The sequence below is a fragment of the Pararge aegeria genome, chromosome 27 (genome assembly GCF_905163445.1).
Source record: "Pararge aegeria chromosome 27, ilParAegt1.1, whole genome shotgun sequence".
In the NCBI taxonomy this organism is placed as follows: Eukaryota; Metazoa; Arthropoda; class Insecta; order Lepidoptera; family Nymphalidae; genus Pararge; species Pararge aegeria.
Window position 1 is genome coordinate 2,988,894 of NC_053206.1, and position 19,749 is coordinate 3,008,642.

Genomic DNA, 19,749 nt, shown 5'->3' on the forward strand with positions numbered 1-19,749 from the left:
TAAGGCCGGCTTTGTTACACAAATTTAATTGACTTGTACCTTTGTTCTCTTTTATTTATTTTTTCTTGTGTGCAATAAAGTATTTTTCATTGATTGATTAATGATTTACAGTTAGTGTGCCTACTGCATACAGAATACATAATTTCTGTAACATTTAGGGTCATATTTAGTGCCCTGTTTATCGTGTAGTCTAAACAGTACTTTATAGTTTCTTACTCATTGACATCATTTAATATTGTCCGTATCAGATTAAATCAGATTGAATCTTAGGAGTCTCAGGTACACACATTATATTGCATTTAGCGCTTCGAAGAGTTTAAACAAAGCAATAACTTGGAATCAGGAACTAGAATTCACGAGGTTGAAGACATCTATAATAAATATCGTTGATCGAAGAAAATTACTGTGATTAGAGGTAACTTATGTCCCTACCATAAACTTGTGATGGACGATGCAGTGAACGAAAGGGTGACCTTTATATAATACTAAGTAGCTCCTGCCCGGGACTTCTTTTGTGTGGACTTCAGAATTGTTTCTTAAGCCTCGTTCGTTAAGAATATTTAATCCTACCACGGGAACTATTTGAGAGATCGGTAGGTATAGAAAGTTTCATGTCCTTTTCCATAGCATAGGTGAAATGCATACCAAATTTCAAAGCTGTCTGCCCGCGGCTTTACAATTCTCGTAAACAATTTTAAATTTTCCTCTTGGGGTACTGCTTAAGAAATCGGTATGAAAGGTATCCTATGTTCTTTTCCATGTCAAAGGCTACATGGGTGTAAAATTTCATCAAAATCCGTTCAGCCGTTTTTGCGTGATTGAGTTTAACAAACATCCACACTTTCACATTTATAATATTAGTTTACTAGCTGTTTGTTTTTAAAGCATCCCCTAGGAACAGTTTATTTTGGAGATGAGCGGCATTTAATTACGGTTCAATTGGGTGTAGTTTTTAATAGTTGGAAAATCCAAAAGTGCACGCCTCATAATATAAAATTGAGATTATCATTCATAACAATAAAAACACATTTGTCTATTTATTTTCACTTATAAAAGCAATAAAGAATAAAAAAAGTGACATTTTAAGTTGGAGAATCACTCTGTGTGCGTAAACTGACAGTAATACCCACCCCACCCATCAACGCTTCGCTTAAGAGGCGTGCAATAAAACCACCTTTGACAATTAAGTGTACTTGTCTCTAGAATATCAATACCCTTGATGATAAAAACTATAAATTTATTTAAAATAAGAATTATTACTGCTATACTAATGTAACCCACTTTTGTGTCTACCCATGCTACCGGCGATCTAATAAAATTTTAGAACAAAAAAGCTGCTAAATTGCGACTTAACTAGGTAGGTTACTCGCAGATTTCTTTTTAGGGGCCTAATTATTAGGTACTTTATTCTAGGACTGTTGATGTTTTTTAAAATATCGGATTTTCGATATATCGATATTTTTAAATATATCAATATCGGAGTTCGATATATCGAAAAAAATATCGATATTTCGATATATCGGCTTTATTTAAAAAAAATCGTAAGTCAGCTCAAAAATGATTACACAATTTATAGTCCAGTAGATTTATAAACCAAATTAAATTATGAATGTAGTATTAGGTTATATAGTTCTTAGTAATTATTTTTTAAATTTAAATAAGACAATTATGTATACCAATATTTTTCAGTAAGAGTTTTTAAAAATACTCTTTGTTTTATATGTTCAGCTGTTTGGCTACTATTGTTAGGCACTAAAAGATTGCTTGTAGAAGCAACTCGTTCAGATGCTACAGATGTAGCAGAAGAAATTAAATACCTATTTAATTGCTATTTCTGATAGGACGGGAGTAAAATGCCTATCAATCCAAAATTTCAGGGCGTTTGATGACCTTGAAATATTTGGCTGATCTAAATACTGCTTGAAAATTTTAAAAATTATACCTGGAATTTTTGAAAAATAGTTTTTTAATTCTAATTTTTAGTTAATAAAAAAAATCAAAAATTATTGTATGTCGGCTAACTTAATTTTCATAAATAAAATACGATAGATTAAGTTTACGATGATTTTGTAGATTAAATAAATGACGAAAAAAAAATAAAAAATAAAATTTACTTTTAAAAAATATCGACCATCGTTATCGATATTTTAATATCGAACTATCGATATATCGACCAAAAAAATATTAGTTATAAATATCGATATTTCGATATATCGATATTTTATCAACAGTCCTACTTTAATCACATAGTACATATTTTTAATGTATCATCAATAGTTTTCTCAAGTAATTAATTTAATAGGCAAATTTAGCTACTTTGCTTGGTTTACATTATTGCAATTTTCTTAGTAATGACTTACGGATCTGAGATATGGTTGCTAACTATCATGGGGCTCATAAGAAGGCTCAGAGTCGCTCAGCGGGCGATGGAGAGAGATGTGCTACGAGTATCTACGTGATCAAATCAGAAATGAGGAGATCCGTATTCTTACTAGAGTTACCGACATAGCTCAGCGAGTCGCGAAGCTGAAGTGGCAATGGGCGGGGCACAAAGCCGATGTTATTACAACAACTTCTATCGATTGATCGATATCGATGCACTTTTGAAGTTATTGATTAACGACTAAGACACCAGGAGGTATATTTGCATCATTCGAGTCCATTTAGGACTGCGGAGCATCAATTATCGAAAGGTCACTTGCCGCTAACCACCTGAGGGGTTGCTACGGCGTCACCGGGGGAGTGGGGCGAGTGCGAAAGCTTGCCATGAGAAGAGCCCCAGGGCTCGACGACATCGGTGCCTCCTGCGAGGGCTCGGACCTCGACTCGGTTCGACCATAATCTGACTGTTGGTGGACTTTTGGACTAATCATTGTTTAGTCCGAACGCCCCCGTGACCGTGGTAAGGATCCACGTCCGGATGACGTCAGGAATCGGGGCCCTCGTCTTCGCCGGAAAAGACGCTGTGTTTGTTGCGTGTGTGTGTGTTGTTGGGACACGTTCTCGGTTGTTATTTTGTCAGGGTCGTCAAGGACACGCTTGGGACGTCGCCGCTTTAGCTCGACGTCGGGGACGGGGGTTGCGGTGCATCGATAATGCAGTCGTATTTATATCAAAATACCCACCAACTAAATGTCTTTAACATAAATATCTGGCAAATATGAATTAATAGTTATCAAAAGTTTATTTATTTACCCACTTTATATATTTACTGTATAAACATTATATTTCTTTTGGCGCGTTAGGGATAAATTATGAGAGTATTTTTTTACGATGCGCGCGCACACCGTCACGAAAAACCGACACCCTGAAGTTAGCTATAGTCAACAAGTTTGTTTTTCAATGAAAGGTTTGACAGTGTACACTTTGAATTGTCAAAGTCTGCAGGCTCATTCCGGTGATTGATTCAATTGTAGGTACAAACAAAAATCTCAAATTTTAATGATGCAACTTGGTTTTCCGATAATGGCATAACTAGACAATGAGTTATAATAATTCTTTTATTATAACGAATTATCTAGTTATCTCATTATTCAATACCTTTTTCTATTGTCAGACTAGTTTCTTCTACAAACGCAGAGTAAGGCGAAAGATAAAATTTATGAAAAGTTTTTTTATCCAGTAACGCCATAGAAGTATAACGTCTATCGCGTGTACATAAGGACACACACTTTTTTTAGATTCAACAGTAGGTAGGTACACATATTGTACTTTACTTTCGTAGTTTCTAGATTTAATTACCTTTTTTAATAGAGCTGCTTCTATAAACAGTGACGACCACCCTGGAGCGCTGTGAATTTTAGTAGGAGGTCGATTATCGGCGAGGGTATTTTTTTTGGGATTTAATAATTTCTGAATTTTCTGTGGTCTGGTCTGTTAGGCTTTGGCTGTGGCTAGTTAACACCCTATTGACAAAGACGCTTTGCAATTTAGTGATGTCGCGTAGAAACCGATTACCGATATGGCTACCTACTCCCTAACAGGTTGGACTGCATCATCACTTACCACCAGGAGAGATTGCAGTCAAGGGCTAACTTGTAGTGGAATAAAAACAAATATATCCCTACTTCCCTACTAATATTATAAATGTGAATGTAAGATTATTTGTTACGCTTTCAAGCAAAAACTACTGAACCGATTATCATGAAACTTTGGAAACATATTCTTGGAGGTAATAGAAGTAATATAGGATACTTTTTATCCCGAAATTAAGCTCAGTTCCTTTGGAAAGGGTTTAAAAAAGTTTGACGATTTTACACAATGACTATATAAAAAATGATAGAAATGTTCTTCGTTAACCTTTAGCATTTAAATCAACTAACAATGCGATTTCGATTCGTCCTATAACAATTACTATTTTGTAAGTGATAGGAGGAGCTAAGACTGGTCAGAACAGTTATTTTCAGATATTGTTTATGCAAAAAATTTTTTTTAACAGACTATTAAAAAAATCAACTTTCATCCATAATTTCAACGACTTTTTCACCATCATCATTACCAGAACTATCATCGCCAATCTCTAAAACTGATACGATAGGTTTATGGTAGCTGAAGTAAGAAACGAACAGTTTTGATTCGAACCTATTTAAATGTCTAATAAAGACCGCATCAATAGTAGTTTTGTATTTCGAATAATTGTTATTATATTTAATAATGAAAAAGACTAATGTCTAAATAAACATATTTAGACATTAGTCTTTTTCAAAAGTAAATTAAATAAATATATGAATAAAATATATATGATAGCTGTCTACTCTCCATCCGTCTTACGCTTTTTCGATCAGGTCACGTGTCCTGACGCGAGTTTAAGATTTTATACCCATTACAGAAAAAGTGCTCAACGCCGCTAAAGAAGTTTTCAATTCAAAAATTTTTCGCAAATTTTTTACACCTAAATTTAAACCATGTGTCTCAAAAAACGAAAAAAAACGCAGACGACGTCGCGGGCAACAGCTAGTAGATATATATTTTATGAAGCTACCGAAAAGGTATTGCGTTGTCTATGAACCCAGTTTAGTACTTCAAATTTTAATAGGTTAGACATCCCACCCCAGATTTGCTCGCTCGCAATCGAAGTTTCGTTTTCTTTTCGAAATTCGATTTCAGAAATACATGAACATCGGAGTAAAATGCATCCTAATTGCATTGTAATAATTTTGTAGCCATTGATTTAATGTTACTATCATACCAGAGGCCAATTTTTTATTTGAAGACTTTGTTACCTAAATATAAACGTTATATAGGCTTTAGCAATCTCTGCAACTTTTCTTTAGAACTAAATCATATATCACATCGTTAAGGCAGCGCTCATAAGGAACGCTTTCGTTAGACCGTTTTCTCAGACTTAGTTTAGTTAGAGTTGCAGATCTAACTGCTACGCAAATCTTTTGAGTTTTCAGTTTATAAATGGCCTATAATAATCCACAATTACGTAGGTTTCTGTTAGTGAAATAATTAAAAAAAACAATCAAGTAGATTCAGAGATTACCCCTTAGAACGTCACATACTCACAAACTTTACCCCTTTATCATATTAGTATAGTGCGGGTAAATAATTAAACTTTTGATTACTATACATTCATATTGGCCAGATATTTTACTAAATTGATTAGGATTTTTACAAATACGCTTATATGTAATTATTATTTAATTATTAAATAGTTTGCAAGGAACAATTACAATTATGTTTGATAACTAATACAATTATATTTGAGTTGGTGGGTATTTCAATATAAATACGTGTGCATTATCGATACACTTCAAGTCAGATTAACGTCGAACCGAGCCGAGGTCAGAGTCCTCGCAGGAGGCACCCTCGGGTCGACGTCTCCCACACTCCCCCCGATAAATAGTAGTTTAAGAAAAACTAAAAAGCACGCTTCTATAAACAAACTAAACCAAAAGGTAGAAATTAGTTTGGTTTTTTATACCAAGCGTGTCTTTTTAAGTATTTTTTTTTAACTAGTTGCTTACACGGAAACCGGTAATGAAGAGTGAAAAAGTTTTTATACCGTCTTAACCTTTCAGTCATGGCTTGGTATATCTGTGAATTGTGCGACGTTCGTATGACTTATAACGAAGCCAACATACAGGAGCATATAAATGGAAGACGTCATGTCGAAAACTCAAAAAATTCCAATGATTCCGAAGATGATGACGATGACGATAACCATTTGTATTACTGTGAAATCTGTGACTGTGTTTTGCCAAACACTGATTTGAACTTAAAACAGCATTTGGATGGAAGGCGGCACAATGCAAATTTAGATTCTTCCAACGCCGACAGCGATGACACGATAGGACCTTGGTACTGTGAAATATGTGATGTTGATGTACCGAACAACGAGTTTAACATCAGACAGCATTTGAAAGGAGCAAGGCACAGCGAAAACTTGCGTTGCTAAGATGCCTCGTGTGACTGACACACACACACACACACACACACAATCGTTGAGTACAAGTTCTTTGTTTGTTCTTTTGTTTTAAATACTTAGACGATAAGTTTACTTATTTGGATAAGAATTCGTTGTTTATGATAATGACCAATAAACATGACCTAACGGTTTTAATTCTTTTTTTAATATAAAAAACGACTTTTTGTTACTTAAATATAAACTTTATACATATGCTGTCTCCAACTGTTTTGTAGGCATTATAAATCTCTGCAACTTGTCTATAGAACTTAATCATCTCTCATCGTTAAGGAACGTTTTCGTTTGACCGTTTTTTCTCTGACTTACTTTGTAGATCTGACTACTACGCAAAGTTCTTTTGAGTTTTCAGTTAATAAATAAATGGCCTATGATACTCCACAATAACGTAGGTTTCTGTTGGTGAAATAATTTAAAAAAACAATCAAGTAGATCCAGAGACACACCACACACACACACGCACGCACAGACACACACACAACACACACACACAATCGTTTTTTACAAGTTCTTTCTTTGTTTACTTTTAAGTTAGTAACGTTAATAATAAAGCCTGGATGACTCTTAATAAAACTGAAAGAAAGTACGAAATAAGTTAATGTTAATGCGTAAGTCAATGTAAGTACTTTTTTTAAAAAGATAAATAAAGCTTTAATTAATCCTAAGACGTGTTTTTTTTTTTTTTTACGAAGCATTACTTTTTCGTTTATTCCTAAAAGACTAATAAGTCTTTCTATTTCTTGACTGCAATATCACCTGATAGCTAGTGATGATGCAGCTATGGTTGCGGGCTAACCTATTAGGGGTAAAATCGCTTCGCCGGCTCACTTTTCTGATCAACCCATTTACGGCGGACTACAGGGCACGGGTCTCCTCTAAGAGCAACAAGGGTTAAGGCCGTAGTCCACCACGCTGGCCAAGTGTTGATTGCTAGACTTCACATGCCTCTGAGACATAGAATCAAGAACATACAGCCATTATTGCATGCAGTGTACGTACATTGTGTCCAATTACAGTGAAAACACTCCGTGCACGCCTTGGCTCACACACGTAATGCTGCCAGCTCACAAACTTCTCCCACTTTGCTTAGAAACTTTATGTATTTAATATTAAAGGAATAAACGTGTGAGCCGTCACGGGACGCGTGGCAGATGTGAAACATCGAAATTGTTTTCTGTAAGTTATTGCAAATATTGCATTATGAAAAGATAAAGTATTACAAATTTGTCCCGCAAATAAAAAAATATATAACCAAATGGATAACCACTGTTTGTAAGTCTGTTAATAATGACTGTTTAATTAGAAAATTTCAATCACATACCGTGGCGATGCGTCGCCACGGCCTGTGTTGCCACGCCAAAAATTGGGTTTACCCTACGCCTATAGATGTTTCACAATAACTGTCAACTGCTAAATGGAATTAGGTGACTACCCTGTTCGAAAACCAATACTAGAGTTGAGTAGTTTACGATGCTTCAATATTAGTCGTGTACACGGTTTCTATATGTTTTAATTCTTTGCTTTGAGAACGGTATGGACAACTCGCACGCACGAAGTGGCGTGCATTGCGCATATATATTCAAAATTCAAAATTCTTTCATTTCAAGTAGGCCTAATATAAGAGCTTTTGAAACGTCAAGAATGTCTGTGTGTAGTGACTCTACCTAGAGTTCGGAAGGCAGACTCTACCGAGAAGAAGCTGTGCATATCCTACCATCAGTGCCTTTTGTAGCCTTCAGATAGGAACATTAAAGTTTTGTAATCAAAAATAATCTTAAGTAATAAATATATGACAGCGCCATCCAGTTATGAGCGGCCTCACTTCTATGTCAATCCTCGCTCGACAAATTATTTTTACTTAATGATTCCTTATCAAATACATAATATACCTACGTTCCTTTCAAAATTATCATAGAATTTTTTTCATGTTGTATACGGACTAACAGCCCCGCTAGTAAGTTAGCGTAGCTTGTGTTAGGGTTACTAAGATAGCTGATGAATACTTTTTATTAATATAATACACATAAATACGTATCATATACAGATAAACACCCAGTCACTGAAAAACATTCATGTTCATCACACAAAAATTTCTTTTTCCATTTGGGCTCACTGCGCCAAACAGCTGTGTATCCTTAGAGCCTTATTATGTTTATTAGCTACGAACCTTTCGAAATTAACAATGTTAAATTATATAAATAAAAAAAACACTATTAAAAAAAAAAACATCCACTTCTCCGCTTGCGGGGCTTTTGAATGCCCAAGCAACTCAGCAAGCGGTCAGGCTCCAGAGTGAGGAACCTCCTCACAATACGCGCCGTTTCAAGGACTACTGCCTAATGTATCCAACCCTTAATCAAACAACCAAGCGAAAGCCGTTCAAGATTTTGGTCAAAGCTTTCGAAATAAACGTAACAATACATCTATTACGACGTAAAACCAATCGGGTTTATCCGTACACCGGTATCGATCGTTCAGCGCTCGAATAATGAGTAGGCAAGTATTTCTAAAGCTACATACAAACTATTATGGATGAGTGTGGGTAGTTCTAAAAAATTATGATTGCGTTGCAACTAGTGCTATTCATAAAACCAGTTATCGCATTTCATCGTTCGAGTAAACTTTACACAGGATGTTCAGTCTGTATATTATTATATTTTTTAGTTTGAAGTGGTCTCGATTTAAGCAAGCCCAAAAATATCTACTTATGTCTTAGCTGTCAATAGCTTTTGAGTTTATCCAGGTAAGAATAAAAGTAGATACCTATGGTTTGATTTATTTTATTCAAAATTTGCATCTCGGATCTGAAAAGTTAACAAAAGCACAGTATAAACTATATATAGGTAGTTTCTCGAAGCTTTTGTTTTTGCGGTAATGCCGACATCGTCTAGACTGGGTCGCGTCGTAAACATTGTTAAATAAAAAATACAAAAAAACTCGGCCTTGTAGGACGTTTCAATATAACTTAAATCCTTTGTTCTACGTTTCAAAATTCATTATTAATTTATTTCATACAAAAATATTACTAAATCATGTCATTTCTGTAAAGTGTGATAACACTTTGAAACCAAAACCGGCACTCTGTCTAGACTGCTTCGTCGGACTTATGTTTGACCATCCTTAAACTCTTAACTATGTGAGTTATCTAAACTAATATTGCGCGGTCAAAAGTCCCAGTTAACGCTCACGTAAAAAAACTATCCATCTCTTACTAAAGACCGCTGCAGTCTTACTCTTCTCAGTAGCCTTCCGAACCGGTGGTAGAGTCCTTGCCAACAGATTGACTTCACTGGATGTTCTTATAACTATGATCGCAGGAGATGGTAGTAGTACACAGCACAGAGAACGCTGCTGTCCGTACTCCGTTATATTCCCTTAGTCGCCTCGTACGACACCCGCGGGAAGAGAAAGTGTGACAACTGTAATCTGATCTGCCGTCACGGCACTCACTTTACCTCGCTGATAACTGAGATCACCTTACCTCGCTGTAATCTCCCCTTTTTCCGACACAGCAGAAACCTCAGAACTGGATCTCTGTCGTGTGGATCTGACTGCTTCGTCTTAGCAGGTGGGAGTCCGGTTAGAAATGGAGTCGATTGCATACACGGGCGTCTGCTTACCAACTCCAGTTCTAGAAGGAGATGTACATCAACAACATCATTATTGATATGATACTCATTTGATGATGTTAAAGATGTTAAGATAATGACAGTTTTTAGCCATTACATGTTTGAAAACTTAATGTATGTTAATCACAAAAATATATCTAAATTTAAGAGACATGTGACTGCAATAATTTGAACATTAGAAGCAAAAATAAACTTGCAGTGCAATATACTAGACTACATAAAATAAGTTATTCATTTAAAGGAAATTGTATACAATTTTGCAATACTAACTACCGGCTGGTATCTTGGAGATGTCTCTGAAAATTTCAAAGTTTTTAGTAAACGTAAGCTTATACAAAAGTCCTATTATAGTATTAAGGACTAAGCCAACGATAAAAATGCTTGGGTGTAAATTATTGCTCTAACCAGGTTGCTTCTTTAATAGTTTTAAATGACAATGAGAGATGGTGATAACAAAAAAAAACAACCGGCTAAGTTTGTTGTGCGCTTCTTCTTAGCTCAGGGCACGTTTGGAACCCTCGTAGCTTAAGTATTAACGAATTTAGTTATCGCCATCAACTCACTTCTATGTCCTATTTAACATGTAACGTACGCATCAAGAGTGCCATCTATGTGCCTATTTGAATAAAGAAATATTTGACTTTGACGTTTGTAATATTAAGTTCGACTCTTTCGATAGAACTTCATAGTAGTTTGTTGTAATTCGAATCTTGAATATTGACATCAATGTCATTCTCTCGTCGTATATATAATTTTAGTGAATTTGAAGCCTAGAGCTATGTCGTATAACGCCCGTCTCGCTCACTACTCTGTGGAGATATTGTAACCGCTCACTCTCATCGGGATGCCTGCAGTTGAACAGTCTGAGATGGCACACGCTCAGGAACGTGCGGTGTATGTTGTGTTGGCATCGTGCGCACACCATCACATTCCTCGCTGGGCACTTCGTTGGACAGTTGCCTTTATAATCCACGGAGTATACTGAAAACAATTTATGTTTCTATCGTCAACTGTTGAGTACAGACCTCTTTCTTCTCTGTGCCTAACCGGACCTCTTAGTGGAAGTGGGTCTATATTAAACCACCCGCGATGTTGCAATGTTTTTTGAATTTTAGCGATCAGCAGGGCTAGCACGGGCAGGAGACAAAAATTATATCCCCTGGCATAATACACACATCGCCATCTAGCCCCAAAGTAAGCGTAGCTTGTGTTATGGGTACTAAGATGACTGAAGAATATTTTTATGAATAATATACATAAATACTTATAATATACAAATAAACACCCAGACACTGAAAACACTTATGTAACACTTATGACAATGAATAAAAATTCTGTCTAACGCAGTAGTTGGTAGCTCTGCACTCGAAGTTGTAGATGAAAACTTAGGAGCCACGATCCAGTTAGGTAGGTCCAATTTTGAGAAAGAGGTAAACCGCCGAATCCAACTCGTATGGGCAGCGTACGGGAAACTTCGAGACATCTTTTCGTCCAAAGTCCCGTCGGAAGAGGTAATGCTTACTAATATTATAAACGCAAACTATGTCTGTTTGTTTGTTCTCCATTTATGACTGACCTAAGCAACTAATCAACTTCATTTTTGGCGTAGAGTTAGTTGGAAGGACGGAGTAACATAAATTACTTTTGTTCGTGTTGCCAGTGATGACTTACGGATCCGAAACGCGGTCGCTTACTAGGGGCCTCATAAAAAGTCTTAGAATCAAGCGGTCGATGGAGAGAGAAATGTTGGGAGTATCTCTACGTGATGAAATCATGAATGAGGAGATCCGTAGAAGAACCAGAGTTACCGACATAGCTCAGCGAGTCGCAAAGCCGAAGTGGACACGAGGCACATAGCTCGGAGAACTGATGAACGTTGGGGTTCCAAGGTGCTGGAAGTGCGACCCCGCACCGGTAAACGCAGCGTTGGTGGGCAGTTGACTGTCAGCTTTGCGAACTAAATAAAAAAAATATATAGTAAACCGTATCAATACCTTGGTCATCGTCGGTTACGTCATAATCTGGGTCAAAAGTGATTGTTTCATCTTCTTCCCATTCTTCTACATTTTCATCTTCTCTTTCTTCATTCGGCACAGTGCGTTTGTTCTTCTCTTCTACTTCTGTGTCTCTATCAAACTCCTCGGAGTAGCCGTAACTTATTCCCATAACTATCCTCTGAAAAAAAAACATAGAGATATTTATTTATTGTGTACATTTATTGTTAATACGAAAAGGGTAATAACTAAAGGTAGATAAATAATAACGTTTTGTTCTAAGCTAAAAGATGTGTACACAACTTGGAATTAAATTAAACAAAAAGTAAAAATGAAATAAATGACATCTGCATATCGTCTGCGAAAGGTGCAGAAGTAATTTGTGAGATTGAGTATACGCTTTTATAATATGATTTCTGAGGTAATTTTGGACCTACCAATGCATAAATTTAAAAAATGTGTTAAAACACATTTATTACAGCGAGGTTATAATACAATTGATGAATTTCTTAATGACAAGGTTGCTTGGAAGCATCCGGTAAAAATGTAAAATGTAAATTGTTGATATTGGAAAAGAGCAACTGCTGAGTTTCTAGCCGGCTTGTGAACCGAACCGGTGGTAGAGTCACTACACACAGACACTACCTGAAATAAATGAATTTTGAAATTTTGAATTTTACGATCCACCGAATCGGCGTCGTAACTTTAGGTGGTGCTTTAAGTCGTAAGACATAATTTATGTTGAGTTCGTGAAACCTTTTTTTTTTCTCTAGGGACCGCCCAAATCACTAGGCATTCTATTAAGGCGTTCTGTGCTCTATCTCCAACCACAGTGTGGGCAAAATTAAACACATATTATAACCTCTATAGTACAAAAATAATTCTTGAAATCGGTTATAATTTGTCGGAGTTATGTTGTAAAATCGTCAAACACTCATCCCCTCTCCCAAAGGAACAGAGCTTAATGTCGGGTTAAAAAGTATTTTTTTTTTACAATACACACACCGCCACCTAGCCCCAAAGTAAGCGTAGCTTGTGTTATGGGTACTAAGACGACTGATGAATAATTTTATGAATAATATACATAAATACTTAGAATATACATATTAACACCCAGATACACTGACAAACATTCATGCTCATCACACAAACATTTTCCAGCAGTGGGAATCGAACCCACGGCCCTGGGCTCAGAAAGCAGGGTTGCTGCAAACTACGCCAATCGGTCGTCAAATTCTATATTACTTCAAACACTTCCAGGAATATGAGTAGGTACAAAATATCATGAGGATCGGTTAAGTAGTTTTTGCGTGAAAGCGTAACAAACAAACTTACATTGACATTTATAATATTAGTAGGGATAGGGATAGGTATGTCCTGACTTTCTAATACACCTACCTCATTATTTGCTTTATTGTCATCATTATTCTCTCCGATATAATCTTTTTTGTAATCTGTATCATCTTTAACTCCAGCAAGTTCTTGACTACTTTCAGCATCAATTTTATCATCATCGTCATTATCGTGCTCGCGATTATCAAGTTTTTGTTTCTTCTTATAAATTAATGGGTACACATTTCTCTTCGTTTTTGGATGGTTACCATAAAACCTGCGATGTATGGAAGAACTTCGGCCATGATCTAAACATACAATTTTTTTTTAAATTAGTGACCACTATCTCTGAAATAAATCTCTGGAAATATATCCTATTTATTAATTTTCTTTTTATTCGTGTTTTTACCTAAGTGTAATTATTTTAACACTTGGAGGAATTATCAATTTCGTAAACTTTTTAATTGCATATAAAAATTAAAGGGAACGAAAGGTTTTGAACCTGTGACTCTCTGGCAATCGCAGCCTGAGCGCTTTATCCACTAAACTACATGCCGAAACTACTACTAGATGCCGAAATTAATCCACTGTTATTATACACCAAAGGAAAAAGTAGTTACAGATTACCACTACTCCACTGCTATATCGGGCCGGAAGTTTTATGTGGTAGTGAAGCTTGGTCTCTAAAAGCCGACACTCAGAAACGTCTCGAAGCCTTTGAGATGCGGTGCTACTGTAGAATGCTCCGCATTAGCTGGACACAGAAAGTTTCTAACGCGTACTCCAATGCTAGAAACCGGGAGTTACTGCTAATTGTTAAAAAGTGAAAAGTCAAATATCTGGGCACGTTCTGAGACATGAGCTATACCAACTGCTCCAGCTCATAATGATGGGCAAAGTAGAGGGACGTGTTGGAGCAGGGAGAAGTCATGGTTGCGCAAGATCCGTGAATGGTACAATATCGTCAGCATGGAAACATTGTTTCGCTTGGCGCAAGGCCGCGAGAAGTTCGCTGAGTTCGCCAACCTCCAGTAGTGGAGAGGCACAAAAAGAGAGAGAGGGTAAAATACAGCAAGAGAGTACATTTTGGTTGACTTGTCGCTACATAACGATTTATATGCCTTATTTTATATGACTTATAGCGACTGTAGCGCCATCTAGTAGTTTTTACTTTTTATTGTCACTAAAAGTTAAACTCTTAGCGATGATGGTGATGAAAAAGCTTAGATATAAAAGCTTTACTGTCCTACTGCATCCCAGTATGGTGAGGGGCATAAAAAATAAAATTTCTGGAATTAGAACGTAGTCAACGCACCTTATTTTAAGTTATGTACTGAAACCTTTTTCGATTTCCCACAGACGAGCTATAGGTACTAAATAAAGAGTGTGAGAAAGCTGTATACATTAAAACTTATAATTAACTTAAATAAAGTAAAATTTATTTCATGGACCCTTACAAAGAAGGTGGTGCACCGATTCAAAGTGGCTCAGCGGGCAATGTAAAGAGCGATGTTAGGTTTGTCTCTATTAGATAAGATTCCCAACGTAGAGATCAGAAACCGAACTGGAATCACTGACATCGTTCAAAGAGCAGCGGCTCTGAAATGGAACTGGGCGGGTCACATATGTCGAAGTGAGGACGGGCGGTGGAGCCGAGTGATTCTGGCTTGGCAACCGCGCACTGGACACAGAAGCATTGGCCGACCACCAGCTCGATGGAGATGATATTGTAAAGGCAGTAGGGTAGAACTGGATGCAGCTAACCAGCAATAGACCGAGATGGCGTGCAAATGAAGAGGCCTTAGACCAGCAGTGGACTGAGATAGGCTGATGATGATGATTTCAGAGAAAAGTTACATTCAGTTTTTACATTTCATTTTACCATTAAATCAAGTCCCTTAGCTCTGTGTGCCTCACGGCAAAGGCCTCCTCCAGCTCTCGCCAGTGCTTACGATCCTGTGCCACCCTTCTCCATAGTGGACCAGCTGTAAGTTTCAGCTCGTCTTCCCAACTTCTTTGCTGCCGACCCTTTTTTCTTTGTCCATCTCGTGGATACCAATGAGTTACTAGGGTACTCCACTTGCCTTGGTTGTCTCGTAGCATGTGACCCGTCCACCACCACTTTAGCTGATCCATCCTGGTTAAAATGTCTGTTACCCGGTTTTGTCTCTAATATCGGAGCTCCATACTTAACTTACTCATTTTATTATTTTATTTATTTATTAGAATAGTAACAGATATTGCAAAACTAAATTAGCCACGAAACAGTTTACTAGCTTAAAGTGTACATCAGCTTATAGTATACAAGAAAGTTAATAGTATGTTAAAAATATGATTGTCTAACTGAAAAGATCATAAAATTAAAGTATCAAGAGATTGATTTACTCGATATAACCACATGAAAAATGTTTTAAATTTGTTGTTTGTGAAAAGTTAATTAAATCGGCTACCATTTGGCGGCGTTTTGGTGTAAAATCGTCAAACACTTTCGTCCCCTCTCCCAAAAGAACTGAGCTTAATTTCGAGATAAAAAGCATCCTATGTTTCCTCTAATATCTTCAGGAATACGTGTACAAGTTTCGTGATGATCGCCTTAGTAGTTTTTCCGTGAAATACGCTTTCACAAACAAACTTACTTTCACATTTATATTAGTAGGAAAGGGAATTAGGGATATGGATTATTCTCATTATACTTATGAACTACACGAACAATATGTATTTATTTAAAATTAGGGTACAAAAAATAGAAAGGAAAGAAATACTAATAACAATGATAAAATAAAAATAAAACAAACAAACAATTAATAAAAAAAAATTGGTTGTCTGTAACTGACTATAGTTGAACGTGACAACGTCGTAAGAAAATACTGATGGAATGGTTGAAATGCTTTTTCGAAAATGCTTTTTCGATTTCGATTTTTTTTTTGGATTGTTAGTATCAATTAAGGCTATATAACATCACGCAACGACCAATGGCTACCATCATTAATGAAAAAACTATTCTTTTAAGAGATTCCGATGCGTGCGATGCGTGAACGGTAAACTTTACGCCAAACGACGGAAATATGTAGTAAGTATATCGGAATTGTTTCTTTAAATTTCTATAAAACAGTCCTCGACAACATAAGACTACTTTTTGAAGTTGACTCATTCGCGGACGAAGTCGCGCGGTTCCGCTAGTCATAATCTAAATCTAGGTGCCACTTATTTATACGAGTATATTTCAATAAACTACCCATTGACATCTTGGAGACGTCTCTTAAAAAAATAAACGTAAGCCTATAGAAAATGCCTATTATAGTATAAAGGACTACTTAATCGATAAAAAAGCAAAACTAAATTAGCCACGAAACAGTATACTAGCTTAAAGTGTACATCAGCTTATAGTATACAAGAAAGTTAATAGTATGTTAAATTATTGAATTATTGCTCTAACCAGGTTGCTCTTCTTATAATTTAAAATGACATTGTGAGATGGTGCTAACAAAAAAAAACATCCGGCTAAGGTTGTTGTGGGCTTCTCCTTAGACCGTGACGCGTTTGGAACCCTCGTAGCTTTAGTTTCAAGTTTACAAATGTAATTATCGCCATCATCTCAATACCGTATAATTCTTATGTACGCATCAAAAGTGCCTATGGGCAGTGGCGTGCACTGGGTTTCTTACCAGGGTATGCATACGGCAGGAAAATAGCATAAAACGGCAAAAATCCTCCTCCTGTACGAGTTATATATCAATTTTAGGGTAGGCAGTGCTTTCGTGCATTTATGAAGTGCACGCCACTGCCTATGGGCCTACTTGTATAAAGATATTTTTGACTTTGACTTTGATTTCTTTTTTACAACTACAATTATGGGAAGATAGTGAGCCAATGGAAACAACCTTATTGCATTTATTGTACAAAAAACACGTGAATATTTTTGTATTACTTACTTTTGATTTCATGTTCGCAGTTTCTCATAGAAACGATAGTAGCGTCGATACCTGTAAAAATATAGGTACTTTACTAGCGGAGCTGGCAAACGTCATCCTGCCCCTACATATTCTCTATATTTTATTTTATTGTAAACTGTATCTCGGCTTGCATTGCGGCGCGAAAAAAAAAATTGGTTGTCTGTAAAGTCGGCTTACTGACGATAGTTGAACGTGACAACGTTTGATAGATATTATCGTTGCTATAAACAATTGACACCACATTCACTTTTCACTGCACTTCATCCTTGCCGAAAACATGTAAATGTATTATTGTATAGAAGCTGTCCACGCGGACGTATCGCTCACTCAAGTAGGAGAGAGACAGATGTCGAACGCGGAGGCCGACTGTGCCTCTTTGTCGCTCGTTCCGCGCTCTCGCTTGCACTTCAAGCCTTGAATGGAACGCCTCAGAGCGAGGTAACTCCGCATACGTCATGTTTTTTCGTGCGTGCAGCCGGCTCCATCGTATTATAAGACGTTGTCACGTCAAAACCTTCGCGTCATTTGTCGTAATTCATATTTTCTCTTTGTTATTGATTCTCAAATCAATCACGAAGAAAAAATATTTAAAAATCTAGAGAGCGGCCTACGAAATATTTATACAAAAAAACAGCAGAGATGGTGACTTGTTTTCCGAAAACGAATTTGAAAGTTTAGATTGTTTCCTCGCAAGTGTGATGAAAGACGTCGTATGAAGCGACTCTCGGCTTCCTGAGCATAAAATTCAATTTAGCATCATCACATCCTCATCACCTCAACCAATTGATGTCCACTGCGGAACATAGGTCTTTTGTAGGGAGTTCCACAATACACGGTCCTGGGCCGCTTGCCTCAAGAGGCACCCAATTTAGCATACTAGTTACATAATCTACTATTGTATCACACTTGTTCGTAAAGTGGACCTTTTCTCACGATGTTTTCTTTACCCGTTGAAGCAATTTGATGAAATTTTAATTGCTTAAAACGCACATAACTTATATAAGTTAGATGTGTGTGCCCGGGTTTCGAACTGGTCCCCCCGAAAGCGTAGTAGAAGTCCTACCCACTGAGCTATCACCGCTTTGCACTTCGCACGACTCTCAACTCGATACCTGTCCCGTCGTGACTACGATCCATTTGATTTGATCGAAATATCGACAAATATCAAAATGATATCGTGGTGAGCTTGATTATTTTCAAGAAATATTCTGTATATAATATTGCCAATAGAAATAATTTTAGAAATTCCGAGCCGTTGTGTTTGTTACACCATGGGCGTATGCCTTTACCTAAGGCTGCCACACGTCTTTATTATTGTCAATATTCCGCATATGGTCGTATTGAATGTTTTTAATATTGGTAAAAAATATTGACAATATTTATATTGCCTAGTAATAATATTGACTGTGTGCGGATAGCCTAAGAGCTTCTATGTAAGCGTATATCTTAGCTAAAGTGAAGAAGAGCCATAAGATTTCACCTCTATAGTTCGTTTATCTTAACTTGACGCGTTCACTGGTTGGCAATAATTGCCCATTTAATGTCTCGATTTAAATTATGTCTACCTAAAATTAGGTACTAAATTTTTGTTTTTTTCTCTATCTACGGTTTTTAATGATTATTTTATGTGAATGTTTTTAATGATTAGTGTGTTATTATTAACTGTCACACTTTATCACGAATAGTTTGTCTTTTAGCTCTTTCCCCACTTTCGGAAAATGCAAAGCAAAAAAAATGCACAACTAACAACCGAGCAAGCTAAACACAAGTTGCATTTTCCGTACGCAATAATAAAAAAAAAACAAATTTCACCACCAAACAACTTCACTCACGCGTCCAGTTGATTTGAACGGTTAATATCATAAAAATTTCTACAATTTTTCAAACTCACCTGGCATAATACACTTAGCATAATTCACTTCGCACTCATTGATAGCAACGACAAACATGTGTTTTTGTTTTGTGTTTGAATTATTTTTCAATTTCACACACACATTTTCTGTGGCGAGACATTTTAGGTTCTCACAACTGTTTGTAGACAATTTTTTCGCAATACTGTCTGCATCTACCAAAGTTGTGTAAACTGCAAAAGTTTGGGCACGTTCATTGATTAATATATATTACTAGCTAGCCGGCGATCTAAAAAAATTTTAGAACACAAAAGCTAGCAAAAAAAGCTGCTTAACTATGATAGTTAGATATTTTCCCTCGCGGACTTTTTTGTAGGTAATAGTGAGTACTTGTAATACATTATTTTTATGTATCATCAATAGTTTTCTCAGCACACGCCAAATAATGAATTTTATAAGAATATTTAAATTATAAATTTTGCTACTTAATTATTTCAATTTTCTTAAAAATCTCTTTGTAACTAACAGTTAACCCACAACGATTATTATCACTAAAAATAT

General features: G+C 36.3%; 1 protein-coding gene across 1 annotated transcript; it reads right to left on the reverse strand.

The window, feature by feature from the left end:
- Window positions 1-9,207: 9,207 nt before the first annotated feature.
- Window positions 9,208-17,365, reverse strand: LOC120635636. The gene is made up of 6 exons (XM_039906673.1): window positions 17,318-17,365; window positions 13,452-13,693; window positions 12,054-12,234; window positions 10,894-11,040; window positions 9,912-10,061; window positions 9,208-9,234 (listed from the first exon to the last, which is right to left on the reverse strand). The coding sequence occupies exons 1-6, from the start codon at window positions 17,343-17,345 to the stop codon at window positions 9,215-9,217; spliced, it is 768 nt and encodes a 255-aa protein (XP_039762607.1). The 5' UTR covers window positions 17,346-17,365; the 3' UTR covers window positions 9,208-9,214.
- Between the last annotated feature and the right edge of the window lie 2,384 nt (window positions 17,366-19,749).